This window comes from Delphinus delphis, chromosome 1 (assembly GCF_949987515.2).
Source record: "Delphinus delphis chromosome 1, mDelDel1.2, whole genome shotgun sequence".
Lineage (NCBI taxonomy): Eukaryota > Metazoa > Chordata > Mammalia > Artiodactyla > Delphinidae > Delphinus > Delphinus delphis.
In genome coordinates this window covers 15,709,827-15,731,671 of record NC_082683.1, presented here as the reverse complement: position 1 = coordinate 15,731,671, position 21,845 = coordinate 15,709,827, and the positions used below count along the sequence as shown (strand labels likewise).

Sequence of the window (21,845 nt, the reverse complement as noted above, 5' to 3'; positions counted from 1 at the left end):
CTGGAAGAGGTAGAAGGAGACAGGGCTTGAGTTCTGATGCGCAGACGGGCAGAGATGGGAAGCCAGTATTTAGGGGCCTGGGAGGCTCTGACTCTTAAGCTGGTCTCTCGGAGATGGTGAGCTTGGGGCCAGCTTCCAGGGAAGGGTCCCGCCTGTCCACCCTGTAAAAAGCTAAAGGAAGGTCTCTATTTGCAGAGGCTATCCTGAAGGCAGAAGTCCTCTACAAGGCCGAGGTCATGTCCAGGGCTGAGCTCGCCAGCAGTTCTGAGCACTCACCTACTTTCCAGTACAAGATGGCCGTGAAACCCGAGATCTACTCCATGCCTGACACCCTGCCCAGTGAGGGTGTCTTCAAGACTGAGGTTTCTTCCAGGTTTGAGGAACTGCCCAAGGTGGAGGCCTCCAAGTCGGAGGTTTCTCTTGGGTCTGATGAGTCTTCCATGCTCGAAGAAAATTTCATCTCCACGGCTTTCCCTGGGCCCAGGGAGCCCTCCAGCCTGGAGGTCCCTGTGCCTGAGGTGGAGGCCCCGAGTGGACACTTCCTAGATGAGGATGTCAGCCGGGAGGCCACGGAGCCCCTGTGGGAGGAGGAGCCCTTCCTCCAGGGAGAAGAGCCCCACCTGAGGGCCCTGGAGCTGCTTCCGGGCCTGCACAACCCACTTGCCGTGGAAGCCAAGCTGGCCAGGCTCTCCTCCACGGGGGCCGGGCTGGACGTGCCCCAGGCGGACGTACCCAAGGTCACCACGCAGGTAGCTGATGTCATGCAGGATGCCATGGGGGCAGAGCTCAGCTGGGGCACAGAGGTCATGGGGCATGTGCAGACGTCTAACCTCTGCTGCTCCGGCACTGCCGGCACCATCTCTGCGGTGTCTCTGGCGTGGCGACAGCTCAGCTGTTCAGGGGTCTGGGAAAGAGAGGCTCTGTCTGATGCTCTGTAAACCAGTAGGACGGTTGGGATTGGGATCCCAGGCGATGCCAGCTGGGCACCTGTTTTGCTGACGGAGGGACATCTGTGCAGGGAGTTTGCTGGTTGCCATGGTTACACTGAGCTCCAGGCCTGAAAGAGCTGGAGGTGGCCTTGGTCAACCCTCATGCTGTTGTCGGGGAGGGGGTTCTGTGAGAATCCAGCTACCTTTCAGGCTACCCAGGAATCCTGAGATGCAGCTCTTCCTCCAACCTGCCCCTTTATCCTGTGCCTTCTCCCTTTTCAACCCTCTTTTTTTATGTTTAAAAATCTTTTTTTCTCTCTTCTTCCCTTTGTCCTTCCCTTCCCTTCCCTTCCCATATGTGTGATTGTGTGGGTATAAAGACCACAGGCATTTGAATCAGACCTGGGCTCAGATCCCAGCTCTACCACTCACTCAGTTGTGTGACCTTGTCCAGTCACCTTTCTGGGCCTCAGTTTCCTCATCTATAAAATGGGGATGCTGACACATGCTTCACGTGAGGTCATGCAGGTAACGCTCCTGCAACACAGCAGTGTCTCTCCTCTCTCCCCCATTTCCTCTCTCCCCTGTTCTCCCCCCTCATCTAGTCTCCCCTCCTTCCCTCAGGAAGAGGTGGTGGGGTTGGTGAGCAGGTGGGGAGCTGAAGGGGCAGGGCAGCAAAGGATGATTCTGGCCCAACCACTCCTCTTCCCCCTGCCCCTGTTCTCCTGCAAGCACCCCTCCCAGACAGATCTGCTGGAGCCTGGTGACCTCAGGTCTGAAGCTGAGGCGGACGACGACCTCCTGCCCAGGACTGTGAGTACTGACAGGCAGGGGCAGTTCCAGGGGCCTGATTCTTCCCGGATGCTTCTGCTTGTCTCCTTCCTCTCTGGCCTCAGTTTCCTCACTCGTAAAACTGGAACAACAGGGACTTCCGTGGCGGTCCAGTGGTTAAGACTCTGCGCTCCCAATGCAGGGGGCTCGGGTTCGATCCCTGGTCGGGGAACTAGATCCCGCACGCCGCAACGAAGGTCCTGCATGCGGCAGTGAAGATCCCACGGGCTACAACTAAGACCCAGTGCAGCCAAATAAATAAATAAATAACAAAAACAAAACCAAAAAAAACCAAGGACAACAACCCCAGCCCTCCCCCAGCTTATCCTCATCTCAAAGCAGCGTGCACATCAGAGGAGCCGTCACCTCTCTTTTTGTCGATTTGCCAATAAGAGGCTGCTGATCCACAGCGATTTGCAAACTTTCCTCAGCCGTGGAGCCCTTGTCTAGAGCAGAGAGGCCCAGCATGTGCGGTGGACGAGGGCCGCAGAGCAGGGGCTGGGGGCCCCGGAGGCACCATCAGGGAACCCCCCCGGGGGTGGGGGACCCGTTTTGAGCTCTGCTGCTCTCAGACCCCACCCTTGTTTTCTCTTCTGCTTCAGAGAACACAACCGGCCAAAGGCACTGGGAGGAAGGCTTTAAATCTGCCCACATTTGTGGAGAGAGAAAGCGATCTGCCAGCTTCTGGACCTGATCTCTGGGTAGGAGCCGGCGCTGCAGGTTCTTAGGAGATGGGAGACAGGGAGGTTGGGACACCCTGGCCGGCAGGTGACATTGAGATGGGACCGAAGCAGGAAGAAGGCGCTGGGGGGAGCACCAAGCAGGGGTCAGCAAGTGTCAGAGTCCTGGGGTTGGAAAGATCTTGACTTTCTCAGTGACAGAAAAGGAGGTCAGAGAAGTGGCAGTATGGATGGGGTTGTGGGGAGAAGGCAGGGAGCGGGCACAGAGGGTGCGGCAGCCCATGGAAGAAACTGGATTTTACTGCAAATGTGATGGGAAGCTATGAAGGATCAATTTATATTTTAAGAAAATCCCGCTGGCTGCCGTGTGTAGCCTGGATGGTGAGGGGTGGGAGAGGGAGCTGGGGGACCGTTTTGGGGGGATGTTGGTGGAAATGGTGCATTTTTGTATAACTGGGTGTGCCCGAGCCAGAAGTGATCCGTCCCAGACTGCCAGGGGCCGGGCTGCCCCCGTCTGGGATTGAGGCCGCTGTGAGCTCGTGTCCAGGAGTTGGCCTCCCGCCTCCACCTGGGTTTCTCTTTGTGCTCAGGAGGTTGACCTGGGCCCGGGAGTGACCGAGGAGGTGATGTTGGCAGCAGAGCCCAGTGTGGGAGCCGAGGGTGAAGCCCAGGTGGCCTTAGGGGCTCAGCCTCAGTCTCTGCTGGCCAAGACAACTGCGAGAAGGGACAGTATGGAGGTGGCAGTGCTGACCGATGACCTACTGCCCACTGTGGACCAGCAGCAGGTGCTTGCCCGGTAAGCACCTGAGCCGGGGGTTGGGGGTGGTGGGACCCCATGTGGGGAAGGAGGGAGCTATGCCCGGGGGGTGGTGGGACCCCATGTGGGGCGGGAGGGAGCTGTGCCCTGCGCGCAGGGGTGGAGGTGCCCATAGATTCTTCCTGAGCCCCACCCAGGTCTTCTCCTGATGTGGCTGAGCCTCTCCAGGAGAAGCGGGGCAGGGATGGTGCTCGGGTCAGCCAGGTGGCAGGGCTCTGCTCCCGAAGCAGCACAGGTGCCACCAGATCCCCGCCTGGTTTTTGAGGGGCCAGGCCTGCAGGCTTCAGGAGCTCAGGGCAGGCGAAGCAGGCTTCCCCCAGGTCGCAGCCGAGCCTCCAGTTCCTCCCTGATGGAAGATGTGCTCCCCCTAGGGACAAGCCACCCCAAACACACCCTGGGGCGCCTGCGGGGCCGCGCTTTCCTCACTTGCTCTGCGGCTTTGTGCAAGTCGCTTAACATCTCTGAGCCTTGGTTCTCACCACTGTAGTTGAGATTACAGTCAGGCTCACCTCCATGACAGAGTCAGCCCCACAGCCAAGGGTTCAGCCCCCTTCGGGCCCCACAGTCCACTGTTCAAACATTAACTGAGCAACTACTACGTGCTGGGCACCAGGATGCAAGCATAGATGGGAGGTCTTGGCCTTCAAGGGGCTCTCAGTCCAGGGGCAGGCAGGTACATGAGGTCTGGGGAGGCAGGTTCTGGGGCAGTTAGAACCAGGTTCTGTGTAGTCACTGCCTGGGTTCCCGTCCGCCTCCACCACTTCCCAGCTTTGCCGCCTAGGCTGAGGTTAACCTCTCTGTGCTTCAGCTTCTCATCTGTACAGTGGGTGATAGAATCTCAGGAAGCTTGTTGTGAGGGTCAGATGAGACGACGAGGCGGGGCGGGAGCGTGGTGCCGCGCACACAGAAAACACACGGCACACGTGGCGATTTTCACTGTGTGGTCTGCAGTGTGGTCGGGGAGGGCTTCTCGGAAGAGGGGACACCTGAATAAGGTGTGCACGAAGATGCCTCAGGGGTGGCATTTGAGGTATGGGGCACACCTAAGGTGGCACAAAGGTGCAGGGGGTGGAAACAGTCTGGGTGTTTGGAGAAGCAGCCGCCCTGAGTTGAAGCTGGAGTGAGTTAGGGGTGGTGGGGGCAGAGGGAGGTGAGACAGGGAGGCCCTCTGTGCCCCCGGGGCTTGGGCTTCATCCTGATGGGGACCCTGCAAGGGTCTTAAGCAGAGCAGTGAATTGGATGTGACTCCCCTGAATCCTGGCTGCCGTCAAGCCGAGAACTGAGCCTGACACGGGTCTGGGCCCGGCTGCTCAGTTTGCGTGGTTCCGTCCTTTCCCTTCAGCATGATCTCCTATCCTGTTATGAAGCCTGGGAATGTCTTTAGTTATACTCCCCTTATGTCCCTTTGGAAAGAGGCAGAGTCTAAAATACCTCTGTTGTGCTTTATTAGAGAGTAGGGAGTTCTGCATAAGCCTTTGTAGTTATTTCAAATTTGTACTTTTAAAGGCAAAACTCTAAACATTTTTTTAGCATTTTAGATACAAATATTTAAAAAAACGAACTGTTCTTAATGTTCCCTGATTAAACATTATGCACTGACTGTATGGAACATTCTCCACAACCCAGGGGTATTCTGATCCCTGAGGTTGCCTGGGAGCATGGCCGCGAGCCTGCCCTGTGGTGGCACCGTCAGTCCCAGGAGGTGGGAGGCGGGTGGAGCAGCTCTGGCTCCAGAGCGAGACTCTCGCCCTTCCTGTGGGGCAGAACCAGCTGGGTGGCTGAGCACACAGGCTTGGAGTCAGGGAGATCTGGCAGGAATGCCGGGTCTGATTCCAAGCCAGCAGCTTCACCTCTCTGGGCCTCAGTTTACGTGTCTGTGAAGTGGGGTTGTTGGAAGGAGTCGATGAGATCAGGCTGGACATCCAGTGCTCAGTGATCGGTAGACTGTGTCACGTTTGCTTTCTCCTCCACGAGGGCAGCTTGCAGCTGTTGGAGCAGCAGGTGGTCGGGGGCGAGCAGGCCAAGAACAAGGACCTGAAGGAGAAGCACAGGCGGCGGAAGCGGTATGCAGACGAGCGCAAGAAGCAGTTGGTGGCGGCTCTGCAGAACTCAGACGAGGACAGCGGGGACTGGGTGCTGCTCAACGTCTACGACTCCATCCAGGAGGAAGTGAGGGCCAAGAGCAAGCTGCTGGAGAAGATGCAGAGGAAGGTGAGGCCCTGGGCTCAGGCCGCGCCCCCGCTGGCCCCGCCCCCACACGCAGGCAACGCTGGGCGGGGCCTTCACACCCGGTCTTGACACCTGCGTGTATGTATTCGGTACCTGCTGTATGACACACCCTATTCTGGAAGCTGTCACGGTGACAGGTGCGTCTCTGCACTCTTGGAGCTCGCGTTCCAGGGGAAGTGTGTGTGTGTAAGAAACAACGTAGCAGAGAAAGAAGCAAGAGACTCTAGGGAGGGGTAGCCTGATGAAGAGAACGGGGGGCAGGAGGTAGGGGCGGCTTTATTTTTATGTTTTTACTTTTTTTAAGTACCAATGCCCAAATCACAAATGCAAAACTGAATTCATTTCCACAAAGTGAGTGCCCTGTGCAACCAGCACCCAGACGGAGGCACCGAGCATTAGCAGAACCCCAGAAGTTCCTGGGGCCACCGTAGATGGTGGGGACAGGGCCGTTCTGGTGGAGGTGGTGGGACCTGATGGAAGAGCGGTCTGGGCCGAGAGACCGTCCAGTGCCCGGAATGAGGTCCGAGGTTCGGGGAACAGAAAGGCAGCTACCTGGCTGAGCTTGGGGAGTGAGGACAAGAGGAGAATGAGGCTCTGCCATCTGTGACAGACACTTCTATGTCCTTCAGAGCATCCTCCGGGTGACCTGGGCCTCATAATGTCCTCCTTGGCCACCTGCTCCCCCCCCATCCCCACTCAACACAGGCGACCAAGGGATCTTGCCAAAGCATAAAGATGATACTTTTTCCTCTTTAAACGTCTTTAGTTTTAAATTTTTCTTGGCTGTTTTCATGCCTTTTCTTAATACCCTTTATGTCCTTAGTTGAATTTGGTCTTTCTTGTACTTTGGTCTACATATCTTAAGTTTTTAAAAAATTCTTTCCTCGTTTTGTGTTAATGTCCCACTTGACGTCTTCCTCATTTTTGTCCATTTCAAGATTTTGGATTTCTGATTTGAAAATTTCACATCTGTGAGTGCTTGTTTAAGGAAACTTTGTCCACACTGGGGTGCTGAGTTATATTTTTAATCCGTTTGGTTCCGTGTGCTTGTGCTTTGGGGGGAATTTTCTTCTGCTGAAATGCTGTGATTTTCATTTTCTGTATCTTATGGTAGCTTTGATTAGATACATCTGCTCTCTTCTGTTTACTTCATAATGTCTTGTTTTTCTGCACTCTCAGTGACAATTGAATGCAGACGTTGTTGGAGGATGGAGGGAACAAAAAGTACCCACCAAACTAAGATACCTTGGGACAGAAGAATGAGGCAGGCAGCTGCATATAATCAATGGATCCGTTGATTATAGGGTGCGGTACTCACAGGGTGGGACCGGGCAGGTGACAATTCGGGAGCATTCGCGGCTGCGCTCCGCAGCACCGAGGGGGCGTTGGGACAATTCTGTATTTACGTAGCGTGTGGGGGTAGGTACTTGAAAACAGGAAGAGCACTTTTAAGTCAAGATTTATGAATGGGTAACTAGTCTTGTGCGCAGTGGGAATACGTCAGGGAAGGTCTTCGTCATTGTTTGGAGACTACCAGAGCATAGAGGCTACCTGGACCTCATCGTAATTAAACAATATCTATGAACTACAAAGCCCCACACAGAAGAGATTTACTACCCTGTACAGCCCTAGGTAGGGTCCGTGAAAGGACAGGAGGAACTGAACGAGCCCAGGATGGCATCAGTTATGCTAACAGCCATACAGAGGTAAAGGTTCGGGGTGCCTAGCTGGGCTTTCCTATTTGATAGCACGCTCTTCTGGCCGTACAGAAGCGCAGCTTTACATAGAGCTTTTCATTAGTGTCCTATGGCTGCTGTAGCAAATTACCACACATTTAGTTGCCTGAAACAACACAAATATATTATTTCACGGTTCTGTAGGTCAGATTCCAGGTACAGCGTGGCTTGGTTTCTCTGCTTAGAATTCCACAAGGCTGAACTGAAGGTATGGCAGGACTGCATTTCTTTCTGGACGTCCTAGGGGAGAATCCATCTGCAGGTTGCTGACAGAATTTATTGCTATGTGGCTGTAGGATTGAGGTTCCCATCTCCTTGCTGGCTGTCAGCCATGGTCATTCTCAGTTTCTGGAGGCAGCCGGCATTTCCTGGCGCCTGTCCCCCTTCAAAGACAGCCTGGACGATAGAGTCCCTCTCCTGCTTCCAATCCCTTTTTTTAAAAATGGATTTAAAAAAAAAATTTATTTATTTATTTTTGGCTGCATTGGGTCTTCATTGATGCACGTGGGCTTTCTCTAGTTGCTGCGAGCAGGGGCTGCTCTTCGTTGCGGCGCGTGGGCTTCTCATTGCAGTGGCCCCTCTTGTAGAGCACGGGCTCTAGGCGCGCGAGTTCAGTAGTTGTGGCACACAGGCTTAGTTGTTCCGCGGCATGTTGAATCTTCCTAGACCAGGGCTTGAACCCGTGTCCCCTGCATTGGCAGGCGGGTTCTTGACCACTGCACCACCAGGGAATCCTGCTTCCAATCTCTTTGACTCTCCTCCTAACTTACTTCTGTGAAGCCTCCCTTCCAATGCACCTCTTCTGCCCATCTCTCTGCCCCCCTCTCCCACACTTGATTACCTTGGACCCACTCGATAATGCGGAATAATCTCCCTATTTTAAAGTCAATTGATTTAATAACATTAATTCCATTTGCAAAGTCCTTTCTGCCGTTTAAGATAACATATTCACAGGCATAACACCAGGGAATGAAAATCATAGGGGCAAAAATCTTGCCTTCCAAAGCAGTTTTTTTAATTATTATTTAATTATTTAATTAATTAATTATTTTGGTGAGAGGGGCCATTGCTTCTTTTGTAATTTTCTCTTATTTCTGCAGGATTTTTAATTTCCACTTCAAGGGGCATCTCCCACTTCTAAGTGCTCTCTAAGTGACCTCCAGAGCAGTGCCTTAGAGAGACTAATAGTTTGAGTCCTGCACACATTTCAGTCTCTCCTATCAATTTCCCAATGTCAGATCTGTTTTCAGTGTTTTCCCACCGTCAGAGTGGGGCTTTCTCTTTGGGGAGTGATTTAACTGCCTTCTGTCACCTTGTCCTTCCACTCCATGCTTTCCTGGGTGCCCTCCACTTATCCCCCTGTGGGGTGGGCTAGGAGCTGTCTGCTGAATTTTTTCTCCTCATTGTTCTGTATGTTTTTCTGAGGCTCTCTCTGGGGAGATTCAGATTTAGGTATCTGTGTATATATTTTAAAAATACAAACAAACGTGTGTGTGTGTGTGTGTGTGTGTGTGTGTACACCCGTCCCTCTCCCCATACATATCCTCCCCCTTCTTGGATAAAAGTAGCTACAATACACACTTCCCCCACCTAGCTTTTTTTTTTTTTTTTTCACATAATGATATATCCTGAAGATCACTCCATAGCAATATCTAGAAATAGTCCTCATTCCTTTCTACTGCTACATGGTACTCCACCGTGAGGCTGTATCATTGTTTACTCAAAAGTCATGATGGGGGCTTCCCTGGTGGCTCAGTGGTTGAGAGTCCGCCTGCTGATGCAGGAGATACGGGTTCGTGCCCCGGTCCGGGAAGATCCCACATGCCACGGAGCGGCTGGGCCCGTGAGCCATGGCCGCTGAGCCTGCGCGTCCGGAGCCTGTGCTCTAAAACGAGAGGCCACAGCAGTGAGAGGCCTGCGTAACGCAAAAAAAAAAAAAAAAAAAAAAAAAGTCATGATGGACATTTCCGATCTTTCGCTACAATAAGGGGTGCTCTAGTGAAAAGTCTGTGCATACTGCTTTTATATTTTTGGTAGATTCTTTTGGAATCAATTCCTCCAATTGGGATTGCTGGGACAAAGAGTAAATACATGTGTGATTTTGCTAGATATTGCCAACTTCCCTCCATGGGGGCTGTGTCCTTTTGCGCTTCCACTAGCACGCATGCGTGTGTTTTCTCACAGCCTCACCAACAGGTTATACTGAAAATTTTTTGGATTTTTGACATTCTGATAGACAAGAAGTAGTACCTCAGTGTAGTTTTCTTTTTTTAAAAAAAATATGGAGTCCTCACATTATCCCCCCTAGATTTATTTATTTATTTATTTGTTGGCCACGCTGCACAGCACGCGGGATCTTAGTTCCCTGACCAGGGATGGAACCCACGCCCCGTGCAGTGGAAGCCCAGAGTCTTAACCACTGGACCACCAAGAAAGTCCATAGTTTCCTTTTTTACATTAAGAAAAATTGAGATATATTGACATATAACATTATATTGGTTTCAGTATAGAACATAATGATTATTTGTACATATTGTGAAATGATCATCACAATAAGTCTAGTTAACGTGCGTGACCTCACACAGTTACAAATTCTTTTTCTTGTGATGAGAACCTTTAAGATCAACTCTCTTAGCAACTTTCAAATATGCAACACAGTGTTATTAACTGTAGTCTCCATGCTCTGTGTTACATTCCCAAGACATTTATTTTATGATTCAGTGCAGTTTTAATCTGCATTTTTTATACTGTGAGCAAGGTTGAGTATTTTTTTTTTTTTTTGCGGTACGGGGGCCTCTCACCGTTGTGGCCTCTCCCGTCGCGGAGCACAGGCTTCGGACGCGCAGGCTCAGTGGCCATGGCTCACGGGCCCAGCCGCTCCGCGGCGTGTGGGGTCTTCCCAGACCGGGGCACGAACCCACGTCCCCTGCATCGTCAGGCAGACTCTCAACCACTGCGCCACCAGGGAAGCCCAAGGTTGAGTATTTTTTCATATGTTTTAGGGATGTTTGCAGGTTTTATTCTCGGAACTGTGTTCACAGGATGGTAGTTCTTTTTCTTCTCTACTTGTAGGAGCTCTTTATATAGAAGTATTATAATTTATATTAGCGATATTAACTGTTGGTGTGTGAGATAAGTTGGAAATCTTTTTTCTTCTAGTTTGTTATTGTCACTTTTTACTATGCTTTATGGTATTTTTCCATAAAATTTTTTTTGGTCAAGTTGAGTAACTTTTAAATTATTGCATATAGATTTTGAGTCATAGCTGGAAATCTTCACTTGTGTTTTCTCCTAGAACTTGTATGGGGTTTTTTGTTTTTACATTTAAATCTCTGATCCACTTGGAATTTATTGTGGTGCACGTGTGAGGAGCTGATTCAATATTATCTTTTGCACCATTTTTTGAAAAGTCCATTTACTCTCCACTGACTTCAGTGCTGTTCTTTTGTATCCTAAGTTTCTGTAAGTTTCTGTACAGACACAGTTTCTGTATCTGTAAGTTTCTGTATGTACTTAGATGTGTTTCTGGATTTTCTGTTCATTTCTCTTGCTCATGTCTGTGCATGTACCAGTGTCAGCTACTTTGTTTAAAATTCTGAGGCTTTATAACCTGTTTTATAATCTCATAATCCTCGCTTAGTGATTTTCTTTTCCAGGTTTTACCTGGCTATTCTTTCTTGTTTGCTTCCCCCACCCCAAATGAACTTTATAAACAATTGGGTTAGCTCAAAAGAAAAAGAAAAAAGCGGGTGGAATTTTGGGGAGAATTATGTTATATTTATAAGTTAGCTTGGGAGTATTGACATTTTTATGAAGTTGAGTTATCCTGTTCAGGAACATCCATGGCATATCTTTCTATTAGTTCAAATCAATTTTCATGTCACTCAGGAGAATTTTATAGATTTCCTCATATAGGTTTTAGACATATCTTGTTAGTTTTACACTTAGATATTTTATTTTATTTGCTTTCCTCTATGGGGTATCCTTCTCCATTATAACTTTTAAAAAAAAATTTATTTATTTATTTTTGGCTGCGTTGGGTCTTCATTGCTGTGCACGGGCTTTCCCTAGTTGCAGTGAGCGGGGGCTACTCTTTGTTTCGGTGTGCAGTCTCCTCATTGCAGTGGCTTCTCTTGTTTCAGAGCACAGGCTCTAGCTGTGCAGGCTTCAGTAGTTGTGACACACAGGCTCAGTAGTTGTGGCACACGGGCTTAATTGCTCCGTGGCCTGTGGGATCTTCCTGGACCAGGGCTAGAACCCGTGTCCCCTGCATTGGCAGGCGGATTCTTAACCACTGCGTCACCAGGGAAGTCGTCCCCTCCATTATATCTTCTAACTGGATTTTGTTTGTGAAATGAAGGCTGTTGGCTGACAAAGGTATTTTAAAAAATCATTATGAAATAGAAGAGAACACTTCTCAATTCTTTCTATGGGGCCAGTAACACCTGATACCAAAACCAGACAAAGACATAACAAGAAAACTATAAACCAATATTTTAATGAATATAGATTAAAAATGCTCTACAAGATACCAGCACACCAAATCTAGCAACATATAAAAAGGATTATACACCATGCTGAAGTGGGATTTATCCCAGGAATTCAAGGTTGGTTTAGCATCCAAAAATCAATTAATGTAATATCAATAGAATAAAGGACAAAATCTACATGATCATCTTAATAGATGCAGAAAAAGCATTTAACAAAATTCAAAACCTGTCATGATAAAAACACTCAGCAAACTAGGAATGGAAGGTAACTTCTTCAGCCTGATAAAGGGCATGAAAAACTCACAGCTAACATCATACTCAGTGGTGAAAGACAGAATGCTTTTCCCTTAAGATCAGAAACAAGAAAAGAGTACTTGCTCTTACAACTTCTGTTCAACATTGGACTGGTGGTTCTAGCAAGGGCAGTTAAGCAAGAAAGTGAAATGAAAGGCATCTAGATTGGCAAAGAATAGGTAAAACTATCTCTAGTTGCAGATGACATGATCTTTATATATAGAAAATCTTAAGGAATCCACTAAAAAAATCTACTGGAATCAATGAACAAGTTCAGCAGGATACAAGATCAATAAGGAAAAAGCAGTTGTATTTTTGTACACTTGCAGTGAATAATCTGCAAATAGATTTAAGAAAACAATTTCATTTACAATACATCAAAAATAATAAAATACTTAGCAAAAAATTTTTTAAATAAATTTATTTTATTTATTTATTTTTGGCTGCATTGGGTCTTCGTTGCTGCGCATGGGCTTTCTCTAGTTGCGGAGAGTGGGGGCAGCTCTTTGTTGCAGTGCACGGGCTTCTCATTGCGGTGGCTTCTCTTGTTGCAGAGCACAGACTTTAGGCACATGGGCTTCAGTAGTTGTGGCTCGCAGACTCTAGAGTGCAGGCTCAGTAGTTGTGGCGCACGGGCTTAGTTGCTCCACAGCATGTGGGACCTTCCTGGACCAGGGCTCGAACCCGTGTCCCCTGCATTGGCAGGTGGATTCTTAACCACTGCACCACCAGGGAAGCCCAGGAAAAAGTTTTACAAAAGAAGTACAAAACTTATATTCCCAAAACTATAAAACATTGTTGAGAGAAATTAAGAATACCTAAATAGAAACTTCCCTGGTGGTCCAGTGGTTAAGACTCTGCACCTCCACTGCAAGGGGCATGGGTTCGATCCCTGGTCAGGGAACTAAGATACCCTGTATGCTGCGCAGTGTGACCAAAAAGAGAGAGAGAGAGAGAGAGAGAGAGAGAGAAAAGGATACCTAAATAAATGGAAAGATATACCATGTTCATAGATTGGAAGACTTAATTTTGACAAGATGGCAATACTTCTCAAATTGATCTGCAGATTTCAAGGCAATCACTCTCAAAGAACCAGCTGGCTTCTTTGAAGAAATTGACAAGCTGATCTTAAGTTCATATGGAAATTCAAGGGACTCAGAATAGCCAAAATAATCTTGAAAAGAACAAAGTTGGAGGACTCATACTTCCTGATGCAAAATTTACTACAAAGTTACAGTAATCAAGGCTGAGTGGTACTGGTGTAAAGACAGACATATAGAATCAGTGGAATGGAACTGGGGGGTCTAGAAATAAACCCTCACATTTACAGTTAGTTGATTTTCAACAAGGGTGCCAAGATGATTCAATGGAGAAAGGATAGTCTTTTCAACAAATGATGCTGGGACAACTAGATACCCACATGCCAAAGAAAGATGCTGGACTCCAACCTCATGTAGTATACAAAAATTAACTCAGAATGAGTCAAAAACCTAAATAGAAGAGCGAAAAACTATAAAACTCTTAGAAGAAAATGCAAGTTTAAACCTTTATTACCTTTAATTAGGTAATGCTTTCTTAGGTATGATACCAAAAGCACAAACAACAAAGGAATAAAAGATAAATTGGACTTAATCAAAATTAAACTTTTGTAGGAATTCCCTGGCGCTCCAGTTGTTAGGACCCCACACTTTCACTGCTGAGGGCCCAGGTTCAATCCCTGGTCAGGGAGTTAAGATCCTACCAGCCGCAGGGTGCAGCCAAAACACAACAAAGTAAAACAAAAAAAGAACCAGCAGGTATTTAAAAAAAATTAAACTTTTGTGCTTCAAGGAACACTATCAAAAAAGAGAAAAGACATCTCACAGAATGAAAGAAAATATTTTCAAATCATATAGTATGATAAGATGCTTGCATCTAGAAAATATTTTAAAAACTTACAACTCAAGAATAAAAAGACCACCCAATTTTTAAATGGGCAAAGGATCTGAACAGACATTTCTCCAAAGAAGATATACAAATGGCCAATAAACACATGAAAAGATGTTCAACATCATTAGCCATTAGGGAAATGCAACTCAAACCCACAGTGAGATACCATCTCATACCCGCTGGGATGATTGTAGTAAAAAAGACATACAATAACAAATGTTGGTGAGGATGTGGAGAAACTGGAGGCCTCATATACTGCTTTGAAAAATAGTCTGGAAGTTCCTCAATTGCTTAAACACAGTGTTACCATATGACCCAGCAGTTACACTCAAGAACAACAAAAATATATCCACACAAAAAATTGTACACTGATGTTCATAGTCGCATTTTTTGTTATAGCTGCAAATGAAAACAATCATGAATGAAAACATAATGTGATATATCCACACAATGGAATATTATTTGGCAGGAAAAGGAATGAAGTACTGACATGTTCTACAACATGGATGAACCTTGAAAACTCTATGTTCATTGAAAGAAGCCAGATACAAAAGACCACGTGTTGTATGATTACATTTATATGAAATGTCCAGAATAAACATATCTGTAGAGACAGAAAGTAGACTGGTGGTGATGATTGTACAACTCTGAATATGCTAAAAGCCACTGAATTGTATACTTTATTTATTTATTTTTTTGTGGTATGTGGGCCTCTCACTGTTGTGGCCTCTCCCGTTGCGGAGCACAGGCTCCGGACGCGCAGGCTCAGCGGCCATGGCTCACGGGCCCAGCCGCTCCGCGGCATGTGGGATCTTCCCGGACCGGGGCACGAACCTGTGTCCCCTGCATCAGCAGGCGGACTCTCAACCACTGTGCCACCAGGGAAGCCCTATTTTTTATTTTATTTTATTTTTTGGCTGTGCTACATGGCTTGTGGGATTTTAGTTCCCTGCTAAAGGATTGAACCCAGGCCCTTGGCAGTGAGAGCGTGGAGTCCTAACCCCTGGACCACCAAGGAATTCCCAAATTGTACACTTTAAATTGGTGAATTGTATGACGTGAACTATATCTCAATAAAGCTGTTATAAAAACCATTGTGGATGATTACAAATGTACAATAATATATTAAGATTGTTACCATGAATGCCGTGTATCTACTATCTAGCTACATTCATGAAGCATAATTAATTTAATTGAAGGCCCTGTGTACCCACCCCTCCCTGATGGCTGTGTCCTACCCGACATCCTGTGTTCTCAGTTGATTACATGTGACTATCATTCCCATGAATTTATTTTTAAATTTTTTAAAAAATATATTTTATTTATTTATTTATTTATTATTATATTATTATTATAACTTATTCCCATGAATTTAAAACAGTCTTCTTTACTAATCAAACTGCCCCTGCTCTTTGAGGAAACAGATTGTGCCAAGGTGTCTTGGGGTTCAGGGAGGGCCTGGTTGGAGTTGGGAGTCCCCATGCTTAGGAGGTATGGAGGGCCAGTCTGGCAGACCTGGGCAGGAGATCAAAAAAAATCTGGAACCCATGGTTAAATCAAGGTGGGTCTGATTCTTAAGTCTGGTGTTTGTCACATCATAACAGGATTGTGGCAGTGGAAGAGCAAGGACTGTTGAGTCTGAGAATTTATGCCTATTGCTTCTTTAGATAAAGAGTTTGTACAGTTCTCTGAGATCCTGTAGGACTGTGGTGACTACAGTGTTATGTGTGGAGCCTTCTAAAAGGTTCCTGAATAAAATGTATGAGTGTGGGATAGAGACTGAGGGCTGGCAGTGGGGGTTGATGATAAGCCTCTCTTGCTGCTTTCTGCAGGGCTGTGGACCCTGTAGGTGCTCATTTAAACACTGAGTGGAGAGGTGGGAGGGAAGGTGAATGAATCAATGGAAGGATGACAGGACAGACGGTGGAGATCAGAATGGATGGGTGAGTGGATCAGTGAGCAGAGGATGAGTGGCTGGCCGGAGGGGCAGGGAGCGGATGCAGAGGTCAGATGGATGGTGAAATGTGTCGATGTCTTTCCTCCTCACTGCTTGTCATCCCTTGTTTTTAGCTTCGGGCGGCAGAGGTGGAGATCAAAGATCTGCAGTCAGAGTTTGAGCTAGAGAAGATCGATTACTTGGCCACCATCCGTCGGCAGGAACGTGACTTTATGCTCTTCCAGCAGCTCTTGGAGCAGGTGCAGCCCCTGATTCGCCGGGACTGTAACTATAGCAACCTGGAGAAGATAAGGCGCGAATCCTGCTGGGATGAGGATAATGGCTTCTGGAAGATCCCCCAGCCCATCATCATAAAAACCAGCCTCCCAGTAGGTCAGGAACTTTGCTGCGCTGCCCCTCAGCAGTTGTCCCCGTCCTTCTCCACAGTTTGCCCTCCTGCAGGCTGACAGGTGACCATGCACCTCTCCCTGCTGGCTGTGGGTACAGCAGACATGTGACTCTGGGTACCCAAAATGTTGGGGACCTAAGAGTCAGACAGATGTGGGTTGGAATTCTGGCTCCACCATTCCCTGTGTGACCTTTTGGGGACTCAGTGCCCTCCTCTGTGAAATGGGGATTAATAACAGCACTTTCCTTAAAGATTGCTGGGTGGCTTAAAATGTGTTAGTACCTGTAAAACCCTTAGAGCCACGCCTGGCGCATTTTAAACGTGTGGTACATTTTCGTATCATGATCATCATTGTCATTATTTCATCCTGCAATAACCCTGTGAAGGACAAAGATGTTTTACACCTGTTTTACATATGAGGAATCTCAGAGAATGTAAGTGACTTATCCAAAATCACAGTCATAGCGGTGAGTTGTAGGCCAGGGACAGAAATGAGCTGTTCAGAGTTTCAGGCCTGGTTCACCTTCTGCTTTTGCCACTGACCTCCTGTGTGACCTTATGTTGGTCACTGTCCCTCTCTGGGCTTTGGTCCCCTGATCTTCACAAAGAAGGGGTTGGAAAAGATGATCTTGAAGGCTCCCCCACCTCCACTGAGTCAGAGTAGGGCCAGACTTGCGGTGGATCCTCGCCAGCCATGTGCTGGCTCTGCCCATTCAGGGAGCAGCAGGCTCCTGCATCCCACGGGGCCGGCACCGGTCCTCACCTGGTCAGAGGGTATCCATCCAGGTCCTACATCTCTGACGATCACGGATGGCACTGGCACCATCCCTACTGAAACTCCAGCCGCCCCATTTCCCACAGTCTGCAGGCAGAGTGGCCTTTCTCCCTGCGCCCACCTGCTCCCTAGCCTGGAGACAGTGGAGTGGCTTCTTTGGTCTGAGCCCTCCTGTTGTCTGTTTCCCAAAGCCATCCCCTTGCTTGGGCTGGGAGGTGTCCTCCCCTGGCTCCAAGCCTGAGCCAGGCCTGAGCGCCCAGCCCCCTGTCCCTCTGGCCCTCATTCCAGGCAGCAGTGACCACAGCTTCTGTTTTCTCATAGCAGTTTCAACAGGGCTACAGAACAGATCAGCCCGCAAAACCTCCACAGCGGACAACAGTGAACCAGGCACGGTAAGGTCTCTGGGAGAGCGAGGGGAGAGCTGGCACCGGGCAGGCTTGGCCCCCAAGGTGCAGTGCGTCAGTGGTGCTGTAGAAACTGGACTCTGTTTCTGTCCACCTCATGATTAAAGTAGGGGGCTGAGCCAGGACCCTTTCTGTGTAATTCTTTGCACCCAGACCCTCCACCCCCTCTGGCCCTCATTCAAAAGCCCTTTATGTGCATAAAGACCAGAGGAAAAGCAGGGGTTCGAGGCAGCCTACCCTGCTGGTGAAGGACAGAAGCTTCAGCTTCAATCCCAGTGGCCAAGGAGTTCATTCTGGTTCCCTTGGTCCCAGCTGGTACCCTTGGACTGAAAGCGTCCTCAGAGTTTCCATAAACAGTCATTGGGATTTTAAAGTCACTTTATTTCATATCTCCCTTGTTTTGTATTACAACAAATATATATCCTTAAAGGAGAGGTCAGCAAACTTTTCCCTAAAGGACCAAACAGTAAATATTTTAGGGTCTGGGGGCCACATGGTCTCTGACACAACTACTCAACTCTGCCATGATAGCACAAAACCAGCCATACGCAATATGTAAACAGATGAGCACAGCTGCGTTCCAGTAAAACTTTACAAGAACAGTCTGTGGGCCAGATTTGGCCCATAGGCTGTAATTTGCTGATCCCTGCCTTAAACCATTACAGATATTTTGGAAAACCTACACAGAAAATACGTTTGCAGTCACGATAAGGCCACTCATAGGTTAATGAATTCCAGCTAAGCATCTCCTCCTGAGCAACTCAGGCTGGTTAAAGCTCTGACCGGCTGCTTTTGATGCCTTAACTTTGTAAAAAAAAAAAAAAAGTGTTAAATTGTTCCTGAAACAACCGTTCTTAACCTGGGACCACAAATGGGTTATATTAGAATACTTTTAGTTCCAGTAAGCAAACTAGGGAATTTATTGGTTCATGTTAAGTGCACCAGTTTCAGGCATGGCTGGATCAAGGGGCTCAACCAGTCCTGGTTCTGTGTGTTTCTTGACCTTTTGGCTCTGTCTCACTTGGAATCCTAGGTTTGGACTCAGGCAGGCTTTCTCCATGTGGCAGGAAAGATGGCTGCTAGCAATTGGTGATCCAATAGGAAGAGAGACCTGGTCTTTTAGAGCATCTTTAAACCAGTGCTTGCGGCAAGATTCTGATTGGCTCTGCCTGGGTCATGGGCCTACTCTTGGACCGATGACTATATCCAGAAGATGTAGTTCTGTGATTGGCCCAGTCTGGGTCACATGTCCAGCTGTGCAGCAAGGGGATGGGCAGGTGGGAGTGGTGATATTCGGGTGCTGTGAATGAGCACCCCACCAGGGCCATGTCAAGGGGGAGAAGGTAGTTCCCTGAAGGAAGAGATTCAGGCTGAAGAAAAGAAATCCACTATAGCAGTGAAAAATTCTAGTCCTTGGTGATAAAAATGTTGGGACTCCAGTTCTCATGATCAGAAGTGAGCTCATGAGCTGAGTACTGTATTACCTATTCTATGAATACATTGTGATGGGTTTAAGGGTGTGTAGTATCGTCCTTGCCCCGATGGACCTTGTTGTGAGCTTTGCAGGAGGAACAAGGCCCTTCGCGTCCCAAGGAAGATGGGGGTGGAAATTGGGGAGGAGCATGTGTAGGCCTGGCTGGTGACTGTGACCCTTTTGCCCCGAGCTGCCTAGATCCCACCGCAAGTGTCTGGGGTCTGAAGTGTAGGGTACACCAACGTGGGCAGTGAGGTTCAGGGCAGCCCTGCCACCCAGGCTGGCAGAGCCTGCTGAAGCTCGGGTAAGGGCCCAGGTAAGAACTGCACAAGCGAGGGGTCTTAACCTGTGAGGATTTGGAATCTCAGCAGGAAGAAGACCGCTACAGGCTGATGCTCAGTCGGAGTGACAGTGAAAACATCGCCAGTAACTACTTCCGGCGCAAGCGGGCCACCCAGATCCTCAGTGCGGATCCCATGAAGAGCCTCGGTGAGTGCCGTGCCCAGCTCCTGTCCTCCAGGCCCTCCCTGAGAGCTCTGGAGGATTTGGAGTCACACAGGCCTGGGTCAGAAACCCCTTTCCCTCTCTGAGCCTCAGTTTCCTCAGCTGTAAACTGAGGGGGATATGCCTTCTCCTCAGGATCAGGTGAGATGAGGTGGTAAGTGCTCAGTACGTGGCCTCCCCTTTCCTCCCCCGCTCTGTCCATCTCCCGGTGGGGAGGTGCTGAGTTGGATCCTGTGTCTCCCCGACACGCAGAAGGTCCTCAGCACACAGCTTGGGCCCCGGCCTGGAGTTGTCTGGGACTTGGTCAGTTGCCACCAGCTTCCTCAGTTGCCAGTACGGTGACTTTCTCCCACTGAGCCAAGTGGGGGCAAACAGGACCACAAAAGCAAAACACACTTTTACAAGCAAGAATCGAAAATCACTTTGTTCCTCTGCTTTTAAAACTAAAATCAAAGACCACAGAGCTTCTAATAAAATACCAATAAAAAGCAAATCTCAGTTCTACACAGAGGTTATTTGAGAGACAGAATGGGTGGAGTTGAGGAATAAGGAGGGAAAAGATGGACAGGAAAGAAACTGACATCAGTTGAGTAGTTGGCATCATGCCCATGTTGCAGGTGAGGAAACTGAGGCTCGGAGAGAAGTGGCTCCCTAGGGTTATACTTCCAGGAAGTGGTGGAGCAGGGGTGTGAACCAGGCTTGTGTGGCTTGACAGTCCAGGCTGCCTCAGCCTGAGGCTTTAAAACTCCATGCTCCCAGCCCAGACCCCTTGGATGCAGATGTAGTGCTGGGTCCAAGGCCTCAACCAGAGCAGCTTCTCAGAGCCTGGGGTCCCAGCTGCGGGACCAGGGCCTCTGGCTGGGTGGGGGGTGGACCAGACTTTGCACCCTGCATGCACGGAGTCTTTTCTCTCCATCCTCTGCGCTCCTGGCTCACCAGTGCTTCTGTCCTTCTTCTCCACAGCACATCACAGCTCGCCGCCAGGCCTCAGCTCCCCACTTGGCAACAGCTCTGCCGTCTCACCCACCCAGGCCCCTGAAATGCCCCAGCCTCGGCCCTTCCGCCTTGAGTCCCTTGACATCCCCTTCACCAAGGCCAGGCGTAAGAAAAGCAAAAGCAGCTTTGGCGGTGAGGCTCTGTGAACACATTGCCTGCTGCTGCCCTGCCTTTGGGCTCTGTGAGACTGCCAGGCCCCTCCGGGGCAGGCCCAGCTAGGTCTCCTCCCACCTGCCCCCCACAGTACTGGGGGCACCCGAGGGGGCCCTGGCCCTGGGAAAGCACAGTCCCCTCCCTGCTACCCAGAGAGCCCACTCTGCCCAGGGCATGAGCTCCTCGGAGGCTGGACCATCCTTGGAGAGACCTGCTCTGGCTCTCCACGCCACGTCAGCGTTTTCATCTGCCCTCCACTGTGCCCACCAGTGTTGTCCTGTGCCTCCATGGGCTCAGAAACCCCAGCCCTGCCTCAAGGCCTTCACTAGCAGCCCGATAGAGTGGGACAGTGACTTCCACATGGGTCAAGCTCAATGTCTTGGCGATGGAAAATTGTGCTTCCACCTACTAGGCCCCGCTTTGTGAGGAAGCCCTGTGGGACGGGCACAGGAGTCCTGGAGCAGCTGTTCCCGCACTGCCTATGCTCAGCTGGTCTGCGGCGCAGAGGAGGCCACTCCACATTAAGCTGCCCTAATAAACTGCCTTTAGCTGCTGAACTGCCCTTCTCTGATCCTCTGATAGCATCACTGGGGCCCCTCCCTGCCGCTGCCTGGCCTTCATGGGGAAGCTCTTTCTGCAGCAGGGATTCTTAACTGCCTGTAGGCTCCAGGGTCTCTGCAATCCCCTGTAATTGTGAGTATAAGTGCATTTTTTTCTGGGGAGAGCATGTGAATGTGAACTGTCGTTAGATTCTCGAAGGATCTGTGACCCCGGAAAGCAGAGTCCTTGTTCTGGAAAATAGAGGCCACATCTTGCTGAGGCCCAGAGAAGACCCAGGTCTTGATGGCCCTCAGGGGCTGTGCTGGAACTGCGTGTCCTAACATGGCCAGAAATGAATCCAGGCCACCCCAGCTGCCTAAGACAGACCCATCCCCTTGCCCATTGTACCCCAGGCCTGCCCTGTGGGAGGGGCCCACAATCTGAGGGAAAAGCCTTGGCCTTTGGTGCTATCCTAAGCCTCATTTCACGCTGAGCCTCATCTGTAAAATGGGGATACCAACCTCATAGGGTCATCGTGAAGGTTAAATAAGATAGTGTGTAAAGTTCCCAGTGCATAGCAGGTGCTCCGTGTTAGTCCCCCTAAATCCTCCCCCTCCATATTTTGTATTAATTACTGTGATACCTGCCACAAGCCACATGTCTGGGCCAAGGAGCTCACGCCCTGGAGAAGCTAGGGTGGAAGATGATTAGGAAACTTC

General features: G+C 49.1%; 1 protein-coding gene across 2 annotated transcripts in view; it reads left to right on the top strand.

Moving 5' to 3' along the window:
• KIF17 (kinesin family member 17) overlaps positions 1-21,128 on the top strand; it is a 48,340-nt gene extending 27,212 nt beyond the window's left edge. Inside the window, exons 8-15 of one of the 2 annotated variants that reach the window (XM_059995900.1) lie at positions 196-749; positions 1,662-1,742; positions 3,031-3,236; positions 5,237-5,468; positions 16,006-16,264; positions 17,380-17,447; positions 19,305-19,422; positions 20,401-21,128. In XM_059995900.1, the coding sequence (XP_059851883.1) occupies positions 196-749; positions 1,662-1,742; positions 3,031-3,236; positions 5,237-5,468; positions 16,006-16,264; positions 17,380-17,447; positions 19,305-19,422; positions 20,401-20,579 (1,697 nt within the window). In that variant the 3' untranslated portion in view covers positions 20,580-21,128. Of the gene's footprint in view, positions 1-195; positions 750-1,661; positions 1,743-3,030; positions 3,237-5,236; positions 5,469-16,005; positions 16,265-17,376; positions 17,448-19,304; positions 19,423-20,400 lie in introns of both variants that reach the window. The other variant, XM_059995819.1, reaches the window with a different exon arrangement.
• Positions 21,129-21,845: the final 717 nt, after the last annotated feature.